The sequence below is a fragment of the Leishmania infantum genome, chromosome 13, assembly GCF_000002875.2.
Source record: "Leishmania infantum JPCM5 genome chromosome 13".
Taxonomy (NCBI): Eukaryota; Euglenozoa; class Kinetoplastea; order Trypanosomatida; family Trypanosomatidae; genus Leishmania; species Leishmania infantum.
The window spans coordinates 59,852-83,434 of NC_009397.2; the positions used below are offsets into that span (position 1 = coordinate 59,852).

A 23,583-nucleotide genomic window follows, 5' to 3' on the forward strand; every position below is an offset into this window, starting at 1 on the left:
CATTCACAAATTATCCTCGCGCACACGCACGCCCACAGAGCACAACAACAAAACCACCCACAGACACACGCTCATGCACACACGCAGGCACACACGCGCGACGCCCCTCACAAGCATGTTGCAGTTCCCCACGAGGCGAGAAAAGACGCCTTCAAGACAAGAATCGGAGGAAGGGGGCAGGGGAACAGATGTGAAGGAAAAAGAGCAGCTCCGCACACCAAACACACACACACACACCGAATGCGTGGAGGGAGGGCAGAAGTCGCAGAAGATGCGTGTGAGTGCCAGCACGAATACCATTTTGCTGTTTTGCATGCACTTAAAGACCACCCCCGACGACCCGCACGACAGGCGTCACCGCTTCCGCCCTCGAACGCAGGACCCTGGACGCGGCCCGCGCGGATCAAGGCATGACAGTGCAGCTAGGTCCCTGTCTCACCGAGCGCGCAGCACGTATCCGAGGAAGGGCAAGTAGATCCTCGCTAGACGCATGACCTGATTCGGCGGCAGGACGCTTCGTTGTAGAAGACCAGGGTTCAGCCGTAGTGCAACAGGAGGTAGATGAGCTGTGGTTGTTGTGTATGCGCCTGTGGGTTGACTTGTTCGTGGGTGAAACGGACACGCTGATAAAACAGAAAACAAACGAAAAAAAAAGCGTACCTTTCGTGGCCGTGAGAGGAGACGAAGGGGGTAGAAGAGGGCGCGAGGAGGAGGATGGGGTTTCGGAGCCCTCCCTCGCCGCTGCCAAAGCGCAGGCGGCGCACGCACGCACACGCCCACACGCGCACACGCTCAGGCGCACACATAAAACGGTCCCTCTGTGGGTACTAACGTCAGCAAAAAGCACTTGGGAGAGAGAAAAGGGGGGAGAAGGGGGAGATCGAAGGCATGGGCAGAGGTAAAAACACCGAAATATAAAAGGAACGAAGACGTACTCGCGTACGCTTGGCACAGAGGTCGGCGAACCGCGGAAGGGCGAGGACGGTGTGTCAGGCGCGCCGAAAGACGAAGAAGAAAGGCAAAAAAAGACAGAAATCACTCGTCGAAATCCAATAAAGCGTACACACACGCACGCACGCATGCGCATGGTCAGTGCAGCATTCACCTCACGTACAGCCTCTACTCCCCCTCCCTCCCTCCTGATCGTTCTTCTCTTTTCCCCGTTTTGACGCCCTTCTGCCATGGTCTCCTCGCCCCCTCCTCTACGATGCTCTCACCCATCCCCCTCTGCCGCCCCATGTTCCCGTCCGCAACACGGAAAGCGCACAGCCAGCACACACACACGCGCGTAAATTTTGGGGAAGGATGCGGCGAGAAAACGAGGAAGGGGAAATAGTAGGGGGAGGGGAAATCGGAGAAAAGGGCACACACACGTGCATGTGTATGTATGTATGTGTGCGTGCGTATGTAGGAGAGCGGAAATGGCTGATGCAGGTATGGAATCAAGAGGGACGGAGCCACGCAGAGACACATGCACCGACATGCACGCAAGCCGACAATGGCGATGACGCTCATGAGGAGGAATAATGGCCGACACCGGAGAAAGGGTCGGAAAGTGATGCATGGAAGAGGGAAGAGGGGGCGCACACATACACAACACATATAAAGCACACGTGTACACGTACAGGAAGGCAAACCAAAATGCAGCAAGGAGAGAGGGGAGGGGGTGGGGGTGGGGAGAAAAACGCACAACAAAAACACAGAAAATGCGGACGGAAAACGAGCAAGCACCAAGAACAAAAATAGAAAAAAGCGAGAGAAGTACGCAAAAGGCAGAAGAGGACTTCACGCTTCAACATGTCCGTTTTTATCTTCCATTCAACGTAAGTTGAACTCCACTCAAGCCCAGGCCTGCCACAGGCCCCACATCGCGTGGTGCGAAGCAGCCGTACACACGCGTTGCAGCAATGCGCCGACCCAGTCATCTGAGCACGGCCTCTGACTCGAGCTCCGCCCACCCACTTCCCACGCCGCCACCCGGTGCATCCCCTTCGGGGTGGCGCAGGCTCCTCTGCCAGTGGGCAGTGAAAATCGGGGGTGGGTGGGATTCGTTCGAGTTACGCGGACACGTTGCCCATCATATGGATGGCACAAGCGTGTTCACTGTCGCAGGTCGCTCCGACGCATCACCATCCACGACCTCGCCGCCGCCATGAGTCGCAATGAATCCCTCTGACTTCCCCACGTCCTAGGCACTTGGCGCCGTCACCGCCAGGAAGTCCTTTGGCATTGGCAAGGATCAGGGGCTGCGTGGCTTCCTCCCCGAGAGAGAGAGTGTGTGTGTGGGGAGGGGGGAGGGGGGGGGGTGCACTGGACCCTTGTTGATACCACGCACGGAGAGGTGATTCCCTCCCCCCACCCCACAGCATCATCGGGTGAACGGAGAACAGGAACAAAACGAAAAGGAAAAAAATAGAATGGGCGAACAAAGGGTGCCGCACCCGCGTGTGCCCACGCGCGTGCGTTCGAGCACCTGTGCGCGTGTATGTGTGCGGTGTGCACGTCGAAGCAAAAACAGGAAGAGGACGAAAAAGGAAAACGGGAGAGACAAGGCAAAAACACAAAGGAAGCGGCGGGGCGGCGGAGGGTCGACAGAGATTGCGGAAGACGCACCGTGGGCGGGAAAGAAAATAGAAAAAAAAAAACAAAATTTAGGCGAGACTCGGCACCAACAGCCCCGGAGACAGCAACGGCACAGCGAAGAGAGCAGCGGCGGTCACGAGCGCCCGGCACACGCGGGTGGGGGCCCTCTACTACGGGGGCGCAGAGTAGACGTACTCCATCATGCCCTTGTTATACGCACTTAGCAAGTGATCGCGCAGCACAAGGCGCATGTTCGTCCGGTCCGACAACAAGCCGATGGCCATCGTCGGATCCTCCGTGCATATGTACTTGCCGCGTGGTTGCCATAGAAAGTGGTAGCAGCCAAGCGGGTCCATCGCTTGTTTGTCACGGTGTTGGGTTGTCGAGTAGCGCTTCAAGTCGGTGTCGCAAATGGTGAGTTCACCTTCCACACAAATGCCTTTTTCTCTCAGTTCTCCGTCGTATGTGGTGCGGACGGCGTTGTTGTCGAAAGGCTCGCGGCTTGGCAGGAAGAGATCGCCATGTTCGGTCTCGTTGACGCAGATGACCGGGTCGACTGGCGACAGCGGGCGCTTCGAGTCTTTCTTGCGCGTGGCCTGAGACCCATTCGCCATGTCCACAGAGTGATAGCGTGCGTTGCGCCCAATATTGGAGGCAGATGGGTTGCCATCGCCGGCATCATCCGCATTCCTCGTGGGCGCGGCGCCACGAGGCTCCTCATGCGAAGCGGTCCAGAGAACGACGCAATCCCGCACCTTCCGCACGGAGTTTAGCGGGCCGTCCTGCCCCAAAATCGAGGCACAGCTGGCCGCGTTGCCAGAGTACAGCAATGAGTCCACGTAGCCCAGCCGCGGCACCATGTCGCTGCCGTTCACAAAGTTCTGGTAATTCTTGGCGAGCTCGTTCTTCATGAGCAAATTCGACAGGGATCGACTGGCAATGAGCGGCGCGCCGAACGTCACGCACAACAGCCGATCCCGCGTCTGTGGCGTGTTCTCCAGCAGCATGCACGTCGTCAGCCAGGAGGCGACGGCGCCCCCGATACCGTGGCCGCAAAGTACCACTTCCTCACCGTTTCTCACCATCCGCAGCACGAGGCTCTGCACACGGAGCATTATGTTATCATCGCTTATGTAGCCGAGGAGGCCCTCCCGTACGTTCCACGTCGCCACATTCGTGTTCAGCCCTGCCTGCTGCGCCTCATCCTTGTTCGACACAATCTTGCCAAGCACCTCGCTGCTTTTCATCGCCTGACTGGTCCACAGCTCCCGAGACACCATGCGCGTGCTTAGCACCTGATGCACGCCAGGGCGTCGGCTCGCGCCGGAGCTGAAGGCGACGAGGCGAATATTTCCTGGCCCGCTAAACACAGTGAAAAGCTCCGTTATTTGAAGCGGTCGCATCACTCTCGCGTACACGGGGAAGTCTGTCATGGCCAGCGAGATGACCGGCGCCGCCGGCGCCTCCCCGGCGATGCCGCACGCCACCAGGGCGAGTAGCACCTTTCGCGTGGCCCAGATGTTGCCCGCCAGGCTCGAAAACAGACGCTTCTCCAACTGCAACGGCATCGCACAAGCAAAGATCTCATCCACCTCGTCAGCAGAGCGACTCTCCACGAGGGTCTCGTACTTGTCGCGCACCACATCCTCCAACGCCTCCGTCGAACCGGATGGCAGGGCGCCGCTGTCGATGAGTTTTGCGACCTTTTTCGACGTGTTCATTGTCGCGATGTGGCGCTGCTCGTGAAACAATATGGTGACGGTCGGGGATTTGCACTTGGCGCACGTATCGACGTAGGCGAATGGGCTGGAGCAGAGTGGGTTGATGCAGCGCCGCGGGGCCTCGATCTCGCACCCGAGCACGTACAGGCCCCAGCGAAAAGAGTTCGGCTCCATCGCAGGTGGCAAGGCTCCCCCCCATTTTCTTCCGTCTGCATCGCCGTTCCTGTCATACCCGCCCCTCGCTGTTCTGTCAGACATGCCCCTCGCTGTCCTGTCAGACCCGCCCCTCGCCGTCCTGCTAGAGACGCCTGCCGAGTCGTACACGCTGTACCGCATCTGCGTTATGAAGATCAGTGCCTTGGGCACGGCACACGTGAGGCAAGTACGGGTTATCCGGCCGCCCATGAAGTCGTTAGTACGCATGTAGTTACTGCACTCGGCACACGTGGCACGCCAGCATAGCCGGCAGTGATGGATGCTCGACGGCGACATGAGGAAGCGGTGGCAACAGTGACAACTCTGGCAGTTGCACGCGATCTTCACCATCTTGCACGTGTCGCAGCGGGCATTTGCCCCGCCCTCGTAGCAGGAGCCGTATCGCTTGGCGGGGTCGTTGCTTCGGGCGCCGGAGGTGGTCTCGGCCGCCTCCGACATCAAGCCGACCCTATCGTACGGTCCCATGCCATCTCCCATTCCTTGGCTGGAGCCGCTGCTGTTCAAGCGGTCCACGGGACCCCCGTCCGGATCACGCATGTCGAAGCGGTTGCCGGAGTACGCCGTCGGATCACCCGACGTCCTCGATGTCGAGAGTGGCGCCTTACCGGCAGGACCCGCTGACGTCGGCGAGGTGTTGCCACGACTCGCGAACAGTTTCTTCATTGTGGAAGCTGGATAGGCGTACGCAAGGAGTCCAAAGACAAACCCACGCGCGAGAAGCGCCAAGGGCGAACCGAGGCGGAGACGACAGAAAAGAAGAGAACAAACACACGTCAGCAGACTGCTGCGGAGGCACCGAAGAGATGGAGGGGGAGTGGGAGGAGAGGAAAGGAAGCACAAGACAAAGTCAAGAACGATGGCGCAGTCACAAAGGACAACAAGCAGAAAAAAAAAACTAAAAGACGCTCTTGCAGCAGCAATGGCTGTGTATCTATATACAGATAGATACAGATATGTGTGTGTGTAGGCCCTCTTTGCTGGACGGGAGTGCCTCGGTGTTGTGGAGAAACCTCTGACTGGGCTAGACGGCACACACACGCAACCACACGGTGAATCGGGAAAGGCAGAGAGAAGGAGAAACGAAGGAGATAAAAGACGACGCAGGTGCACAAAAAGAAGGAAAAGAAGAAACGGGTCGGCAGAGAAGCGGCCAGGCCAGCGTGCACGGAAAAGGATCGAGGAAAGGAAGGGATCGAGGAACACAGTTGAAGAGAAGATAGGCGCTGGCAACGATGGCAAATATAAATAATACGGAAAGGAAAAATGTAACACAATCGATAACGAGCCAAAGATATGCGGGAGGGGGTGCACACACGAATACAGGCGTGTTTACGTGTGCAGCGTCTCAAGCAAGCAAGCAGCAAGAGAAAAGCAGCAAAGAAGACAAAGGCAGAAGAAGATCGATGGCAACTCACGTGGCGGCGGCGCTGTCAAGGATGCGCCTCCCCCTTCTTTTCGTGTTATGGGTCGGGTCGTCCCGGACTTTGTGGCCCTGTCAAAGACTAATGGGGGACGTTGTAAAGGAGAGAGGGCGGAAGCGCGGAAAGGAGGGGAGGGGACACAAGGCACACGCACAGACACGCGCCGACAGCGGGTACACGCGAGCTCCTTTAAGAAGCACAAACGCAAAAAAACGCGATGACGACGACGGGAGAAGAACAGCTGGTGAGGCAGCAACAAGAGACGTGAGAGCAGGAGACAGGTTTACTACAGCAAGCAGGAATGTGAGGAAACCAAAGCGGTGAAGGGCTGAAGCATAAGACACACAGAGGTGGGGGGAGGGGGGGCTCGACCAGAGCGCGCGCGCGTGTGTGTGTGTGTGTGTGTGTGTGTGTGTGCGTAGGCAAGAACACACGTTACATGCACGGGCACGTCAGTGCAGAAAGAGGAGAGCAAAAGAGGAGCAACGCACGAGGAAGACGGTGGAGGCACGAGAGAAGTGGGAGAGAAACGAGGGTACTCCACAGTATTAAACCGAGAGATGGAAATGAACGATACGCGCACACCCCTACGCAGCTGCACAGTGGAAGTGCCAGAACGGTGCTGGGGGCAGAGAGGTAGATGAAGGGGGCGGCGCACGAGCTTCTTTTGCGGTTCCTCAGCACATCCATTTCACTCTTCCATTCAACGTAAGTTGAACTCCACTCAAGCCCAGGCCTGCCACAGGCCCCACATCGCGTGGTGCGAAGCAGCCGTACACACGCGTTGCAGCAATGCGCCGACCCAGTCATCTGAGCACGGCCTCTGACTCGAGCTCCGCCCACCCACTTCCCACGCCGCCACCCGGTGCATCCCCTTCGGGGTGGCGCAGGCTCCTCTGCCAGTGGGCAGTGAAAATCGGGGGTGGGTGGGATTCGTTCGAGTTACGCGGACACGTTGCCCATCATATGGATGGCACAAGCGTGTTCACTGTCGCAGGTCGCTCCGACGCATCACCATCCACGACCTCGCCGCCGCCATGAGTCGCAATGAATCCCTCTGACTTCCCCACGTCCTAGGCACTTGGCGCCGTCACCGCCAGGAAGTCCTTTGGCATTGGCAAGGATCAGGGGCTGCGTGGCTTCCTCCCCGAGAGAGAGAGTGTGTGTGTGGGGAGGGGGGAGGGGGGGGGGTGCACTGGACCCTTGTTGATACCACGCACGGAGAGGTGATTCCCTCCCCCCACCCCACAGCATCATCGGGTGAACGGAGAAGAGCAGAAAAACGTGTTGATGCTAACATGCGGTTGTGCATCTGCTGTTCCGGTGCCGATGCAGAGGCGGTCGGCGACCGGACGCGTGAGCTGCGGAAGGCAGAGAAGGAAAACGGAAACAATAACACAACAAAACGTGTTCAGCAGAGGACGGTAGTATAACGCCGAGAGAAGAAATGAGCGCTTTCAGGTCTGCCGCTTCCGTCGTATGTGTGTGCATGCCAGTGGTGGAGTGATAGAAAGATGAAGAGCGAGAAACCGGGGGCAAGAGCGGGGGGCGGCGTAGCTGTCTACACGTACACAGACACCTTCTCACACACGCCTCACGGCCCTGCCGGCGCCATACATCTCTTTCACCCCCTCCCCATCACCGCATAATGATGCGTGACCAAACAGCTAAGACTCGGTGTTGCGGTAGAGGTGGATCATCACCCCTCGATTGTAAGCCTCCACAGAGTGATCACCCAAAACCGAGGCCTCCCCGCAGCCGTGCTTCAACACCGCGAAGGCGGTCTCCGAGTCGTCGGTCGACACATACCCGTAGGCACCGTATTGGATAAAATGATAGCGGCCGAAGCACGTGAAGCGGCGGTGCACGCGGCGCGAAGACACCGGCAGCACTACATCAGCCACCGTGTCCGCCGCAACCCCAACTTCAGAAGGTGTGACCGGCTCATCGGCGACGTCGGGTCCAGAGCCACCATCTTCACGACACGAGTGATACACGGTGCTCAATGGCCTAGACGCGGCGCCGCACCTGCGCGTACATCGGCTTTTGAAATCGTGGAGGGCCGCCTCCACTTCGGCGTCCAGCTGCGCTGCCGCCTCACGAGATGGTGCTGGCGTGTCGTTCTCCAGCGCGTCACGGCTGTTGCGGAGGGTGGTATCAGCGTACGCGGCGAGCTGCGCTTGCTCTTCCCACAATGCAGATGACCCGTCAGAGATGTCTTCCTCCTCCGGCGCGGCGGTCTCCTTGCCCGCCGCGTCGTTCATCGAGAAGAGTGCAGACGTAGCTGAAGCGCCAGCACCTGGAGAAGCGTCAGCAAAGGAAGTGCCGGACGGCGTCTTGGCGCGCAAGCGTGCCAGCGCGGTGGAGAGCCTGCCGGAGCTGAGGGTGGGGGTGTTGGCTGCTACAGTCGCGGCGGAGGAGGCAGCGGTATTTGCTGCTGGCGACGCCGCACTCGCGGGGCTGCTTTGACTGCCGCCGCCCCTCCACCAGCTCTGGGCTGCCGTGAAGACGGATGTGACGAGCTGCTTAAGTCGCGACTGCGCGTCCCAAGCGAGTTCGTCCGTGCACGACAGGCGCGGCACAATGTCGCTGCGGTGGACAAAGTTGTGGAAGATATGCGTCCAGCCGCAGCTCTGTACGTGGTCGGCCAGCTCGTAGTTGCCGAGCAGCGGCGCACCGAGTGAGACGCACAGCAGTCGCGGCGTCTCCTCCTGCGAGCCGCGGGGCACCAGCAGAGAAGCACGTCGGTGCAGCATCTGCAGACTCAAGTACTGCGCAGTGGCCCCGCCCAGCGAATGGCCGCACAGGACAAGGGTATAACCGCCACTGCGGACGTCTTCCAGAAGCGTGTCGAAGGGCAGTCCAACCTCTTGCGCCTCTTGCGCGAAGCCCTTGTGCACCTGGTACTCCCACACCTTCCGAACACCGCCGTTGAGTATCACCGTTGCCTCAGCGTGGTCGGCCCCCTCTTGGTCCTCCGCTGTCGTAGTCAGACAGACGCCTTCGTGCAACGTCGACCACACAGTCTCCGTGACACGCGCAAACTGCATGTCCACCCAACGCGTCCGCCAGTTGTGCGTTCCGGGAAAGGCAATGAACTTAACGCGACCTGGCGCCTCAAGGATTGTGTAACGCTCCCGTGCTACGGTGATGCGCAGTGCACGTGCGTACGGGATGTCAGACAGACTCAAGGTGATGTTTGGCGCTCCGAGGTACTCGTACGCGATTGCCGAAGCCACCATGGAAAGCAGCACTCGCTGTGCCAGAACGGCGGTGGTGATGGCGCGGAAGGCGAGCATCTCTTCGTAGCGGCGGAAGAGCCCGCGAAACATGCGCTCCACCTGCGTGGTCGTCATGCCGCCCACCTCCATGGCGCGCAGCGAGAGCTGCTGCACGTCAAGCACCCTGACGTCGTCCATCACGCTCTTGGACAACCCGTTCGGGCGGACCACACGTGCGGTGTGCGGCTGCGTGACAACGGTGGGCAGCCCACACCCGTAGCACACCAGTTGACGTGTCAGGATACGGCACGACGGGCCGATGCACATGCGAGGCATGGGCCCCGCTGTCCGCAATATGTACAGCCCCCACAGAAGGCCGCCGTCACCGCGCGTGGCGAGGTTCGCCAGCGCCCATAGCGTGGAGCAGCGGTCGCACACCATCATCTGCCGCCCAAGCATGTGTACGTAGTGTCGATATCCCCAGCAGCCGGAGCACACAGCGTGCCAGCAGCGGCGGCAGTGATGCCGATTGGTGTGGAAGCGGAAGCGGGACCGGCAAACAGAGCATGTCGTGCAAATGCAGCCCTCCTTCGCACGCTGACACGTTGTGCAGACACGGTGACCCTCCAGTGGCGCCGGGCGCACGATGATCGGCACCCACATGTCGGTAACGCTTTGGGTCAGGGATGTCATGTTATCTGTATCTGCGCGTCGCTGCGCTGGCGTCGTGCTGCTTGTGGTGGCGGTGCGCACGTCGCCCCACTGCGGCTGTGTGTGGGTGTAGACGAAGTCGCGCATCTGTGCAAACTGCGGCCACTGCGGCTGAGGCACCGCCAAAGACGACGGCGACGACGCCGAGTGCATCTGTGGTTGTAAAAGTGATGTGTGTGCGTGAGAGAGAGAGAGCGGGGAGAAGTTGGAGAAGGAAAGCGGCGTGAGAGCGACAAGCGCTGCCGCAGCCGTGAAGACGAAAAAAAAAAGAAAAAACGAAAGGAAGCGGAAACGCAATGCGTCGTTGAGAGGGCGACAGCGAAGACGGAACACCGCCGGAGCAGCAGCGTCCAGAGCTACAACAGCAACGACAGCTACAGCGCCAAGGTGCTACGTGAGAGGGCGGCACAGCTGCAGCAGCGTCGAGAAACAGTAGGCGAACGGAAGTGGAAAAAGAATGAGGGCAGGCCGCAACGGACACAAAGCAGCAAGCTCTGTATCTACGGCTGCGGCCGTGCCTGTGCGAGCGCAAGCTCAAGTGCGCGCGCCAGAGAGGACGAATAGTTGCAGTGGGTAGAAGACAGACATGAGAGCCGCGGAATAGTGCAGAAACCACGCACACGCTCGTATGTACGTACTGTCGCTGCCAGGGCGATGTGTGTGTATGTGTGTGGAGGGGGAGTGGGTATGTGCGTAGAGAGCGCATGGGCAGCACAGCATGAGTGAGAGGATGTTGAGGTGCATGGAAAGAGAAGTGAGGGGGCAGAACGTGTGGGATGGAAAGAAGCAATGCATCACGTGCACACCGTCCCACACATAAGCACCTCAGCAGATGCGCTAGTAACTCATACGGAAACGCAGTCCCATCTCGGCCCTCCGAGATGTCGGACCCGTCCTCTCCTCCCGCACCGCCCACAGAGAGAGTGGATGAGCGGTGCGGGAGAGCACCGGAGGCGTAAGCGCCGACGTCGGCGGAGACACTCGTTCGCGATGCACGCACAAAACACAGAGACGCTCGATGGTACAGAGATGATGAAACATGAGCATAGATAAAATAGCGCGCCGCACACACGTCGAAAAGATGATTGAGGCCGCCGAGAAGCGATGGCGTTAGAGGGCCGGCGGCGGGGGGAGTGCGGGGAGAGAGAAGTCTGGTGAGACCGTAGTGGACAGCACAAGACGGCATGATACAGCTCGTCGTATCGACGTGTTACTTCTGCGAAGCGAGGCGCCGAGGCGCACGCCCGCCCGCCCGCATGAGCGTTGAGGAAATGGGTGCGGGGGTGCGAAAGCAAAGAGGGGGAAGCACAGATAAGGGTGGGCTGCAGATGCGTTATGCTGCTATCAGTACCACCCCCGTGGCACCCATCTAGCAGCATCGATTCTCTTGACGCGGTGCCGCGTTCTCTGCGTGGCACATAACACCGCCCTTGCGCACGTTGAAGGTGCTGTTTGTCTCGATCAGTTTCGCAGCGACGGCATGGAACGCATCCTGAACCCCGTCGCCGCTGCGCGCGCTAGTCTCGTGGTACATGGCACCCATCTCCACCGCGCACTGCTGCGCATCTGCCAAAGAAACCTGCCGCTCGCTCTCCAAGTCCTTCTTGTTGCCTACCAGCATCACAATCGTCTCGGGCGAGTTGGCTTGCAGCTCGCGAATCCAGTACCTTGCCTTCTCGAACGTATCGGCGGAGATAATGTCGAACACGACGAGCGCCGCAGCGGCACCGCGGTAGTACATAGAAGCTAAACTCTTAAAGCGCTCCTGCCCTGCCGTGTCCCATATATCGAAGTGAACGGCGGTGTCGTCGTCCACGTTGCACGTGTACCGAAAGAAGGAGGCGCCGACGGTGCTGTTCAGCTTCTCGCTAAAGGCATTCTTCATGAGACGCTGCACGACGGACGACTTGCCGACGCCACTCTCCCCGAGCAGGACTAGTTTGAACTTCCGTGTCGAAGCGGAAGCCCCCGCCGTCGTCGTCGGGGCGCGACCGATGGATGACATGGTAGTGGCGGATAATCGAAGCGGCGAGGGAATGGGGAAGGCCGTGCACGAACGAGTACCCGCCGCACACACGCCACGCACGCACACAAAGGCCACGGGTGCCGTACACTTGAGGACTCTACAGAGAGAGAGAGAGAGAGCAGAGAGATGAGGAGAAGGTCAGCGCAGCGGAGCGGGACGGAAGGACCGCTCCCCCTCCCCAAAGCAACGAAGATGTACCGCACAAGACGGGTGGCGGGAAGAGGTTTAGCAGCAGCAGCAGAGATAGTGGACGCGTGAAGCACAAGGCGGTCAACAGCGGCGCACAAATGCACCTCCGCTCGTGTGCGCTGAGGCAAAGACAAGCGCCGGCACGTCGAGCGCACCGAGTGACAGCGAAGAGCGTGACCGTGTGTATGAGGCGGGGGCGGGCGGGGCAGCGAACAAAGATGAGCGGAGGACTGCAGCGATGACAACGAAAATGGTGTTCGAATCGCGCGTTGCGGCACGTCCGTCAATGACGTACGAGAGCTGCGTGCTGGCAAGGTCAAACGGGGTGAGTGCGCGGGCGTACGCGTATGTATGTGTGTGCGCACCCGGCCCAAGCCTGTCCTCCACCTCTAGGTCTCTGTGTTTGATCGGCTACGTGACAGATGCGTCGTGTATGAGTGCGCAGCTGGCACAGTGCGACCCACCCCCTGCAGGAATAAAAAGCAGATGATATACGTTTTTCGTTGCTGTTGAGGCACTGCACGAGCCTGGATGAGCTCACTGACGGAGTGGGGTCAGCTCAGACGTGCGTGCTGCTTGTGTAATGACGAGGGCTTCTACGGTGTGTTTGCAAAGAGTCACGAGAAGAGAAGAGAGGCATGGAGCGAGACGTGAAAGCCGGCAAGCAGCAGCCGTGAATAGTACAAGTGACGAGAGAGGAGAAGCATAGGATGCGAGACTGATGGGTGCGCGAGAGTGCGATGCGATGCTGAACTACAGCAACGACGCAAGCGGGCTCATCCGTTGGCAGTCGCCGGATGGTCATCCGTAGGATGCAGAGTAGAGAGAGGGAGGCAGCCCCAACAGCATCGCATCGGCAGTACGAGCCACTTTGCGCACGTGGACACGACATGTGCACGGTTTCCTCGTGCCTCCTCACACGTTCCCTGCGACAATGCGCGCGGCTGCACAGGTCACGGCGTATGGGGTAAGGAAAAAAAAAGAAGCGGATCCGTCTGCGTGTCCGAGTGTATGTGCGCCGATGCAGGAAGTGTGCGAGGAGACGAGCACGTCGATGTATCAAAAGGGCGGGAGAGTACCTTGAGCAGCGGAGTGGCAGCAGCAGCAGCAGAGAGAGGGGAAAGGAAGACACCAAACAGACAGACATATGCATGCGTCTATGCCTGTATCGGTGTTTGCTGGCTTTGTGCGTCGTAGCGGTAGCAGATGCATGAACGACTAGAAACGTGCGAAGAAGAGCCACGCGAGAGAGGCGGAGGTGTCCGTGGGAGCTCAAGCATCAAGAAAGTGTTTCATGTACACAGTCGTGGCTCGCCAACACTCGCCGCGCACACGAGGAGTGGGGGAGCAGAGCAGAGGGGGATGCCCCTCTCCACGACGCGTGAGACACGCCTTGCCGTGCAGCGCACGCTGCTGAGCGGAGGCGAAAAGGGAGGAGGCCGAGCAAGGGAGATGGCTAGAAGGATCTAGGACCGTCGCGTGGTGACGAAAAGAGCCGTTGGAGCGGCTTCGATGACGGCCTGGACACGTACGAGGTGCCAGCTGGCATGAAAGAGTCAGGGCGGCGCGACTGCTGCTGCGCTGCGGCGGCCAGCGGCGTTGTGAGCCAGAAGTCGATGCTCGGCCCAGGGGAGTCACCGCCACCGCTCCCTGGCTGACGTGCAAAGGCATGGGAACTCTGGTGCGGCGGCCGCTGTTGCGGAGGCACCGTGGCGTGGGTGCGAGGTGTGAGCGCGACCTTGGCACCGGCGCCCACGCTAGCGGCCGGCTGTGGCAATGACGCACGGATATCATCCACGCGTCTCCGCGGCAGCGACGGGTTTGAGTCAGAGCGGTGGCGTTTCGCGATGAGGGAGCTTGCTGACCACCCGAGGGGCGGCGCTGCTCCGACGGCGGACGACGTCGACGTCTCACTAGCGGCAGCGCCGCGTGACTCGCCACCGTTTCCGTGCGACTGGTGTCGTCGGTGCTGCCCATGCGAGTGAGAGGACGGCGAAGGTGACGATGCCACAGACGGGCGCGGCCAGCTGCCACGTGGAGAGGTGTCTGATGCCCTAGCACCGACCACGCCGGCAGGTAGGAAGGGGGCATGGCGCCCCGTCAATGGGGGTGGGATGATCTGCCCCGCCGGCGTATGGCAAACCTCGACGGTCCTCGGTGCGCCGTGCGGGTACCCGTCGCTGGCATGGGTAGCTCGCGGGTCCGCCAGCATGTGCGCGCGTTGTTGCTGTGGTGGCGGGGGCTGCGACTGCTGTTGTGACGTCTTTCTTTGCGAGTATGCACGGGTGGCCGCAGCGGTGGCGTGTGCCAGCTCCTCGCGCAGCCGGCACACCTCCTCCTGAAGCGCTTGCACTTGCGACACTGCCGCGGCGCACTCTGCCTGCTTCCGCTGACTCTGCCGTGCCATGTCCTGGTTTTGGCCATGCAGCATCGCCAGCGCCTGGCGCATGCGACGGATGACTTGCTGGTAGTGCCGCACTTGAGAGATGATCACTTTTTCCGCTCTCCCAAGTACCGTTGCACCGTCTTGCAGCAGCTGCTGCACATTGGGGTGGTCAAGCTTAACGAGCTGGTATGGCTGCTGACATAGCGGACAGGGCGCAGCGGCTGGTAGGCGGGAGACGCAACGCGAGCAGAGGTAGTGGTTGCACGATGTGACGCTGCCGTCCCTGTTGCAGTCACCGAGGCACAGAACACAGATGGGCTGGAAGGACATGCGGCACGCACGGGTGGTTCGCGGCGCTGCATTGCTCGCCGTCGCGCCTACACCCACACGCACGCGCGAGTGGCACCGCACACTTTCGATCGTTTCACCCGCTTGCCGCCTTCTCGTTCACCTGTGCTCCTCTTCGGTAGGCGGACGTGCGTGGGCGTGGGCGCAAAGGCTGCACACCGCACAGCGCACACGCGCCGGGATACCGACGCGCACGGATACAGCGCTTCTGGGTATGCGCAGCGCGTCGCTGTCGCATCCACGTCTGCTCAGCAGGCGCACACACATCCACATGCACATGCACAGACGGCAGGCCAAAGGTGAAGGAAATTAAAGGTGGAATGGGTGCGCACGCCGAGCACAGCAGCCGAAGCAGCGTGGGCCAAACGGCGAAGCGAAAGGGAGCGGATCAGCCCGCGAGAGTCGACCCGCCCGTTCATTGAGTGAGGAAGAGCACAAGAGGGACGAGAGGGCAGGTGATGTTGTGGGCAGAATAGTGATGGACAACGAGAGAGGGGCACAGGAGATGTGGAGAGGGGATGCGATGAGAGCAGCAACTCCGCGCCCGCCCGCCCATCCAGCCATGCGGCTAGGCGCATTGGTTGAAGGAGAAGGGGTGAAGAGAAGGGCAACAACTATGGAGGCGGCCGCGGCGGAGTTGCAGAAGCGTATCGCTCCATCCTCCCCCACCATCACCAGTTCACCGCGCCAACCCAGCCCGTCCCGCCCCCTCCTCTTACCCTTCTAACGAGTGGCGGCCGATGATAGCGTCAACGAAACACGCGGCACACGGCGGATAGGTCTGAGGGATGGAGAGAGGTGTTGCGGAAGAGGCACGGAAGTAGAAACGGGTGTACCCCCTCCCCTCCTCCTTACTTGGTGGAGCGGGGGCAGTTCGTGTCGATCCGCTCCTGCCGCCTGCCCTTCACCATGGTGCGCGCATGTGTAGCAATGTCTGCTGTGGGTGGTGATGTCTTGTGGCTAGCGGACATTTGCGCAGCTCTGTATGCAGATGGGCGGAGGTCAGAGAAGCGGCCGACTCATGATCTTCAACGCCACACAACCTCCCTTCAACACATACACAGAGACATCAGAAAACGCGCGTTCACAAAGGAAGAGGTCTCAGAGACCCGAAAGGGGCCGGGAGCGACCACAACAACGGCAGCGACAGCGACCAGCCCGAACCAGCGAGCCGCAGAGAGGGCCAAGAGGGGAAGGAGGCAAAAACAGCAGAGAGAAGCGAGTAGGAGAAAGCCGTGACGGCACCTCCTCTCTCTGGGGAGGTGACTAATATACATCCAGGGGTGGAGAGCGGCAAGCAGTGGGGAGCGGGGGGAGGAAGGAGAAGTAACGGTGTACACACGGAAGCACAACTCGTAGCGAGCCTGCACCGTCACGCATCCGTCAGCCTCGTCCTCTTGCGCCACTTCTCCACCGCCTCCATTGACATCTCGCCTCTAGCCGGTCCCTCGGTGCTCAAGCACGTTACATGCAGTTGTGTGCGTGCTTGCACAAGCTCACAACGGAAAAGGGTAGCAGCGCACACAGTGAAGAAGAGGCAGCGGCTGGACGGAGGCGCTGCCGGGGCGGCGAAGAGCACCTCGCACAAGTCTGTCGAAAGGGAGAAGAGCCGATGACAGAGCGCAACCAAAGGCGGCAGGTGGCACATCATGCGCATACACTCGCACATCAACACCGAGCGCCACTCAGCCCGCCTTTGCTACCGCCGCCTGTTGTGCGGCTGCGGCTGCTACCTGCTGCGCCGCCACTTGGCGCTGCTGCTCCTGATGCTGCATGATGATGTTCTGGAAGTCCTCTAGGCAGTCGCAGATGACGTGTAGCTGGTGCAGCACGTTGCTGTGCAGTGTCTCTACCTTGCCGCGACCCGAGTAGTCGCGCACCCATGACACGCAGCGGTCGTATAGGTTCGCGGTGGCCATGCTGACGTGGCTCACTGTGCGCGTCGTCGAGCTCTTCTGCTTGATCATGCGGTCCAGTTTGTCCTGCTTTGCCTTGATGGCCTTCTGGAGTGACTCGAAAGACATCTGCATCTCGTTCAGTTGGTTCTGGAGGGCGATGTTCTCCGTGCCGCGGCGCTGGCGTGCCAGGTTGAGGGAGCTGCGTGTGCGCAGGAGATCCTCCTCGAGTTGTGTCTTGCGCGCCTGCAGGACGCTGGTGTTGTCGCACAGTGTCATCCAACGCTTCATGATGTCGCGCGGTTCCTGGTACTCGTCGCCGTCGTTGCGGGAGAGCACCTCCTCCAAGAACGTTTGGTACTTCTCGATGTCCTCGTACTGCGTCTTCATCTCATCCCGCTTCTGCTCCAGCCCCTGCAGGCGCTGCGTAAGCTGGGCAATATACGCCTCCCGCTCCTTGCGCTGCTTCTCTTCGATGGCGACCTTCTTCATGGCACGACTACGCTTGATTTCGTTCTCCTGTATGAACTTGTAGTACTGCACGAGCGTGTCTTGCAGCTCTGCCCGGTCGGCAGCCAACTGCGCCTCCCCCTCCTTCACCTGTGCCATGCGTCTGTTGTACTCCTCGCGCTTCGCCTCTAGCTCGCGCTGCACATCGATCTCCGCACGTCGCAGCTTCGTGGCGGCGGTGATGCTGTCGAGCGCACTAGACATTCTCGGTGTCTGTCGGTGTGTGCGTGTGCGTGTGTGTGTGCGTGTGTGTGTGCGTGCCTGTCTGTGTATGTGGTGATGGGAGGGTGGTTGCCCCCCGAGTACCCATCCGCTTGTGGTGCTACACACAGGCGTGCATGTGCGCATGTGCGTGTTTTGAAAGAAGGGGAAAGGGAGACGTGGAGCATCGGCTGTGCGACGGTGGCGTGTACGTGTACGTGGCTCACATCGAACAGGTGCGCACGTACACTTGCGCAGAGAGAAAGAGACAGGCATGCGTGCATGGCCACGCAGCGTGCCACATACACACACACGGGTGTGGTCACTGCCCTACCACACCCGCCATGGCATCCGTCATCCTCAAGTCCCATTCGTCAGAGGCGGGGAGTCTAGTGCCCACGATGAATGGCTTCGCGCGAGCCGACACACGAAAAACAATAAGGAAAAGAAAAGCTTCTGTGATACGCTTCGCAGCTGTGCCGCTCGCTACCTAAGTCGCGAAGCTGCAGGGGTGCCTGCAAGAGCCCTGCAGAACTACTTGGCCACATGCTGGCCTGATGTCTCGAGTCCTGGCCATCCATCTTTCCTTTCAGAGAGCATCGACGGAAAGGGGGAGGATGAAAAGAGCGGGCACACGCACGGCTCAGCATGCAGAGGGAGGATGGGGCTCTCTCGCCCGGGATTTACTTCGGTGCTCCCTGAGGCCGCAGTCGCCTTTCGTGAGAGGATTCGCTGTGACGAAACACGGATCACCTCATCGTAATCCTGCAACAGATTTTGCTCCTCCGACAGCCGTTCTGTGGCCTCCCTCCGGCCCTCGCGCAGCGGGGTAAGGGTGCCGCTCGCAAGTGCCAACGCCACGCCCTTCGCATGCGAGCAGGCGAGAGACGAGCCCGGCGCGGAGTTGCACTCCTCAAAGGTACGCGAGTTGCGTGTCGGCAGGGTTCAGTGAGCCGGGGCGGTGTAGAGGAACACAACGTCGATGCTCCGCTCGTGAAACCAAACGGCGCGTGTACGCGCCCAGCGTGTTCAGCGCCGGGCCCACACCTACTGCTGCTCAAACCCATTCAACTGCTTTCTGCGCATGCAGGATGGGGAGGGGTGGTGATGGTCCGTCACCAAGGCGACCTTTGCCCCAACTGGGGGAGGGGGAGGGTGTTCTGCCGTGAAGCGGGCGCCTCGTGTAGGCCAAGGCTGGAGGCGAGCGGCCGCTGCCGGCCCATCTGCTATCCGTACAGGCAGGTGATGTGCAAAGCAGTGGAAGGTCATGTGCAGGCCACAATCCTCGCTGGGCCACTGCTGTCGCGCGCATGCGCTGCGAGAGACTGATAAGCCCGGCCCCACCGCGCGGAGCTTGCGACGTGGCGCCTACGGTACGCTGGCTGAGGGTGCAGAATCGCACGCGGTCAAGACAGCGGGCATGCTGTCCGGCGCCTTCTCCAAGATTCCCGCGATCCGATGCGACCGCAGAGCTTGTGGAAGGTACGGCGCACCCACGACCTGCTGGCCTACTGGTGGAGAGCACGAGCCCGTTAGCGCCGCTGAGCACGGCATACTGCATCGCAGCGAAGCGTCGCATGGTGCGGGAGGCAGCGACAGGAGAGTGTGTCGAATTCCAGGTGGGAGGTCTTGCCTGCATGTAGATCACCGCCCCCTCCAAACTGCGGCGCGAGAGGTACACTACCCCCACCGGTAGCGTGCCGTTCTGCTGGCGGTTCCGTGCGGCCTCGCCTTGTTGGCGATGGTGTCGTCCCTCAGGAAACGCTCCTCGAGCAGGCCGTCTCCAGACGAGTCCTCAGGAGTGGCCCCCCACCACCACCACGTCTTCAGGGTACGCCACTTCGATGTGCCTCACCTCCATATTATTAGGGGAGTGGGGGGAGGGGGAGCGGCTATGCGCGTTCAAGAGAAGGGAGGATAGAGAGAGGAACACGCAGAGAAGGGAGGATAGCAAAGAGCGCGAGGCGCGCACGAGACATCAGTACACGCCAAAACACCTCAGCGAGAGAGCGCAGAGGAGAGGAGATCGAGGAGGCTCCAGAGGGCAGTCATCAAGCGATCTGAGCCCACAGATTCACTGATCTGCTCGACTCTTCGTGGGCAACTCCGAGAGCAGCAAATCGCTCACCCACATCTCGGCCTACCCTACACCGTCTGAATTTGCGCCTACGTCGCTCCGTAAAGGGCCCCCTCCCCGTGCGTCTTCATGCGGTCCTCCTGACGCTGACGCGGGTCCGTCTATGAGTTCCGCATGTGCGCCTCTGCTCTGCCGCTACTTTATGAAGTTCTGTGGCGATGATGGTGTGGTGGCGGCAGTGCTTATGGTTTCCTTAGCGCTCTCCTTGCGTTGCTGATCGTCGCCTCGGCATCTCTTGCAATACCCCAGGCGCACGCGCAGGCACCAACGTTGTCAGTACGCACACATCCTTGCATGTCTCTGGCTCATCGGCGCGGACGCCACACGGTAGCGTGCATGAGCGTCCGAGTCTGCGCGTGCCCCTCGAGATACTAGCCATGATACGAGGGAAGAAAGTGGATGGTGCCGTCTACCTCCACCGCTGCGAGGAGAGAGCCCGTCGTGCACCCTGCGAAGGACGCCATTGCAACCACCTCTATCGCCGCGACCCCGATAGGGATTAGCGAGATGGCGCCGTCCCGCAGCCCGCACCGGCACACCAGCAAGTGGTTCGTCTCTGTTTGGATCCACAGACGGCGGCGGCTGCACTCCAAGCCGGTGACACAGCCACCCACGCCGCGGTACAATCCGGTGGAGATCATCGAGACGACCTCGACACCGATGAAGGGGTTGATGCGGGCGAGCAAGACGCCCTCGAGCCTGGCGGTGCTCATAAAGTAGAGGGAAGGTCCGAGGCCCGTGGCACGAGCGACGCAGTCCACCGGGGCTGGTGTAGGCACGACACACGACTGGAACGCCGCGACCGACGAAGCGGCGGATGCAGATGTGGGTGAGGGCCGAATGCGCACCAGCGCCAGGGAACCGTGCTCGCACACGGTGCAGAGCAGGAACAAGTCATCGTCATCGAACACCACCTGGCCCAGGCCGCCGTCGACAGAGGGAACGACAACGGTGCCGCACGCCTGCGGCTGAAAGGGCGGCTCATTCAACTGGAGAAAAACGAGGCGCGTGTCGCCAACGCTTGCGCAGGCGAGGGTGTTCGCGTCTTGATGCGCAAAGGCACCGGCAGTGACGGTGAAGCCACTGCGGGCGCGATAGAACAAAGCGCGTGCGGAGACGTCCGCGTTCGCGAATGCCTTGGGAGCGGACCACGGCGCAGCAGCGGCGCTTCCTGAGGAGTCCGCAAACAGTCTCCACAGCAGCACACCGCCGCAGCACCCCACCGCCAGGACATCGCGCGACTGAGGCCTCCACTGCAACCAGCTCACCTTCGTCTGAAAGGCGTGCGTCAGTACACACATCACCCTTCCCTCGCCCACGTCGTAAACAACGACGCGCGTTGAAGCGTCGGCGCCGCCCTCTTCCACCGCTACCGCAAGCCACATGTACGAAGGATGGAAGCTAAGTCCCGTTACACGCTCAGGCCCACCACAGCGAGACCGCCGCGCCAGTAGCAGCCGCCGTGCACCCGGTAGAGCAGTTGGGAACACGCTGCGAAGGCCCGGCAGTGCAAACGACGCCGCCTTGACGAGACAGTGGGCGAGATGCGGAATGAGATGCGGCGCAGATGCCCACAGCTGTTGAAGCCAAGAGCGACGTCCGTGGCGAGAGCGCCGGCGCGCGTCTGTCGCAGTCGCCAGCGACGGCCACCACCTCGTATTCACCTCGCCTTGGCCGTGCAGCGACGACGATGTGAGGACAGCATCCCCGCCTGCGGACAAAGATGAGGCCGAGTTGGTGGCCCGCGTACTCCCGCTGCCGTTGCTGGAGCCATTCACGCCGTGCACTGCGCCCCACGACACGACACCATCGTTGGCACACCGCAGCAGCGGATAAACGGCGCCGCCGAGCGTGGCGTAGGCACTGAAGTCGCGAAAGCCAAACAGCCGCCCGGCCTTCTCACCAAGCACACGCTCATCTTCTATGAGTGCCTGCGGGTCCTCCAAGAGCAACTCACGCAAAGGCTCGAACATGTTCTCTCTTGAACTCTGCGTGCTTTCCTTCACGCAGGTGCGTGTAAGTCGTCAAGGGTGAGAGAGGGCAGAAGAAGGGGAGAAGTGGAATGAGGATGGGCAGGGCCATGGAACACACGCACAGGCACAGTAAAACACGCAGACTCGTACTCCGTGAAAACTGTCCACGAGACGAGATGGCCGGAGCAGAGCAGAGAGACAGAAAAGCACGGCACTACTCAGAGTGTCGACTTTAACGACTTCATGAGGAGGGCCCTGAGAGAAAAAAAGTCGGCATTAGAGTGACGAGGGGGCAGTCTGCCTGCCGCCGCTTCGCGTAGGTATGTCTGTGTGTGTATGTGTGCGTGTGTGTTTGGGGGGGAGGGGGGGTCTGCTTCATGTTGGATGTGTTGTGCGTGTACGCCGGGTGCTGGGTGTACACCGACAGCCCAGTCTGCTTAGCCTCTTATCACACAGAGGAGCACGGCACGCTGTAACGAAACGGAGAAAGAGGGAAGGAAGGGTTGGCTACTTCTGTCGCCCGCTGCCTCTCTTCCCGCCGCTGCCGCTGCTGTTGCCGCTCTTGCCTTTTCCGCCAGCACCACCACCCGCGACCCTGCCCTTGCCGCCCGTCTCCAGCCCCAGCAGCTCGGCCATCGCCGCCTCCCGCTCCTTCGCGGAGATCTCCTTCGCGGCCTTATCGTTGCCCCTCTTGCCATTCTTGTCCCCGCCGCGTCCGCCGGACGCCGGCGACGACGCGCCAGCCGCGGCCGGGCTGCCTTCCAACTCACCAGGCACCGCCTTGCGGATCAGCCGCTTGTGATCGTCGACGTAGGAGCCGGGATTCGCCTGGTGAAAGAAGCTCTTCATGTGATACGCGTCCTCCTCGTCCATGTAGTACTTTTCCTCTACGCCGACGCAGCGAAAGCCGAGGGTGTCCTGATAGAGGTGCAGCGCGGCGTCGTTCGTCTTGCGCACATGCAGAGAGCAGTAGTGAGCGCCGTACTCGGCGTCCATCTCCTTCATAGTCGCCCGCATCACGCGCGACGCGATGCCGAGCTTGCGATGCGACCGCAGCACGGCCAAGGACGTGATGTGGCCATGCTTTTTATCCGGCACCTCCTCATCGTCCATCTTGCCTAGAGCATAGCCAACGGTGTTGCGGTTGTAATCTTGCTGCACGTAGAGCAGCTGCGGCCATGACAGGAGATGGTAGTAGTAGTACCGCAGGTTGTAGTTCTCCGGAAGGCAACGGAGATTGCTGTGCTGCATCTCGTACATGTCCTCCATGGTGGCGCGACGGAGCTGCATGATGGCAGTGGGTCTGGTGTGGGTGTGTGCGCAGAAAGAGGTGGGGGGGGGGAGTAACACTGATAGAAAGGGTGCACAGTCAGGAGAGAGAAACTCCAGGTCGGCAAAGAAGCGCGTGTGTGGGCGTGGGTATCGATGTCCGTTAGAAGTCCGCATGGGAAGTGCATAAGGCACCAGAGAGAAGAGGAGAAGGCAGTGGAAGGTCACTCTCATGAACAGGCCTGAGGCGCGGCTTCACAGGCGCGCAACACGCCCACGCCGACGCACCACACGCGCACATGCTTCACTCTCGCGTCGGTGCTGAGCAGACGTGGAGAGGGCACGCCTATGAAGAGCAGGAATGTCCGAGTCTCTTGCGCCTGCAGTGGAGAGATTCAACAACACTAGCGATGGCACGGTCGGCATCAGCGGCAGCAGCGCAAGGGTCACCATCACCACTGCCTCTCCGTCTTCGGTGCGGCCCCGGTTTAGCCCACCACTCCCTTTGCGTGGATGTGGCTCCATTCCTTCGCATGCAAGTCCACGCGCACGGCGACTGAGTGCCTCTACGCCGCCTCCATCTCGCGTTCGAAGAGAAAAGGTGCCACAGTGCGCCTAACCTGCATGCTGCATCGCACACACACATCGGCATACGGGCGCACACGAGCTGCATCTGCTGGGCACCATCGTCATCGACTTCAGCATTTTCGAGGCGTCCGTATTCCACCCGCGAACAATCCAGCAAACGGATACGCATGCACAACCACACAGCCACC

General features: G+C 60.6%; 7 protein-coding genes across 7 annotated transcripts; all 7 read right to left on the minus strand.

Annotated features, from left to right (window-relative positions):
- Nucleotides 1–2,753: 2,753 nt before the first annotated feature.
- Nucleotides 2,754–5,183, minus strand: LINJ_13_0200 (hypothetical protein, unknown function; the record flags this gene model as incomplete). Its single annotated transcript, XM_001464014.1, has 1 exon — nt 2,754–5,183. The coding sequence occupies one exon, from the start codon at nt 5,181–5,183 to the stop codon at nt 2,754–2,756; it is 2,430 nt and encodes an 809-aa protein (XP_001464051.1).
- A 2,425-nt stretch (nt 5,184–7,608) lies between these two features.
- On the minus strand, nt 7,609–9,606 carry LINJ_13_0210 (putative class 3 lipase; the record flags this gene model as incomplete). The annotated part of the gene is made up of 1 exon (XM_001464010.1): nt 7,609–9,606. One exon carries the CDS (start codon nt 9,604–9,606, stop codon nt 7,609–7,611), a length of 1,998 nt encoding a protein of 665 aa, XP_001464047.1.
- Nucleotides 9,607–11,242: 1,636 nt separating this feature from the next.
- On the minus strand, nt 11,243–11,878 carry LINJ_13_0220 (putative small Rab GTP binding protein; the record flags this gene model as incomplete). Its single annotated transcript, XM_001464011.1, has 1 exon — nt 11,243–11,878. The coding sequence occupies one exon, from the start codon at nt 11,876–11,878 to the stop codon at nt 11,243–11,245; it is 636 nt and encodes a 211-aa protein (XP_001464048.1).
- A 1,666-nt stretch (nt 11,879–13,544) lies between these two features.
- Nucleotides 13,545–14,804, minus strand: LINJ_13_0230 (conserved hypothetical protein; the record flags this gene model as incomplete). Its single annotated transcript, XM_001464012.1, has 1 exon — nt 13,545–14,804. One exon carries the CDS (start codon nt 14,802–14,804, stop codon nt 13,545–13,547), a length of 1,260 nt encoding a protein of 419 aa, XP_001464049.1.
- Nucleotides 14,805–16,507: 1,703 nt separating this feature from the next.
- On the minus strand, nt 16,508–17,431 carry LINJ_13_0240 (conserved hypothetical protein; the record flags this gene model as incomplete). Its single annotated transcript, XM_001464013.1, has 1 exon — nt 16,508–17,431. One exon carries the CDS (start codon nt 17,429–17,431, stop codon nt 16,508–16,510), a length of 924 nt encoding a protein of 307 aa, XP_001464050.1.
- Nucleotides 17,432–19,936: 2,505 nt separating this feature from the next.
- Nucleotides 19,937–21,538, minus strand: LINJ_13_0250 (conserved hypothetical protein; the record flags this gene model as incomplete). The annotated part of the gene is made up of 1 exon (XM_001464024.1): nt 19,937–21,538. The coding sequence occupies one exon, from the start codon at nt 21,536–21,538 to the stop codon at nt 19,937–19,939; it is 1,602 nt and encodes a 533-aa protein (XP_001464061.1).
- A 507-nt stretch (nt 21,539–22,045) lies between these two features.
- Nucleotides 22,046–22,828, minus strand: LINJ_13_0260 (putative N-acetyltransferase subunit ARD1; the record flags this gene model as incomplete). Its single annotated transcript, XM_001464023.1, has 1 exon — nt 22,046–22,828. One exon carries the CDS (start codon nt 22,826–22,828, stop codon nt 22,046–22,048), a length of 783 nt encoding a protein of 260 aa, XP_001464060.1.
- Between the last annotated feature and the right edge of the window lie 755 nt (nt 22,829–23,583).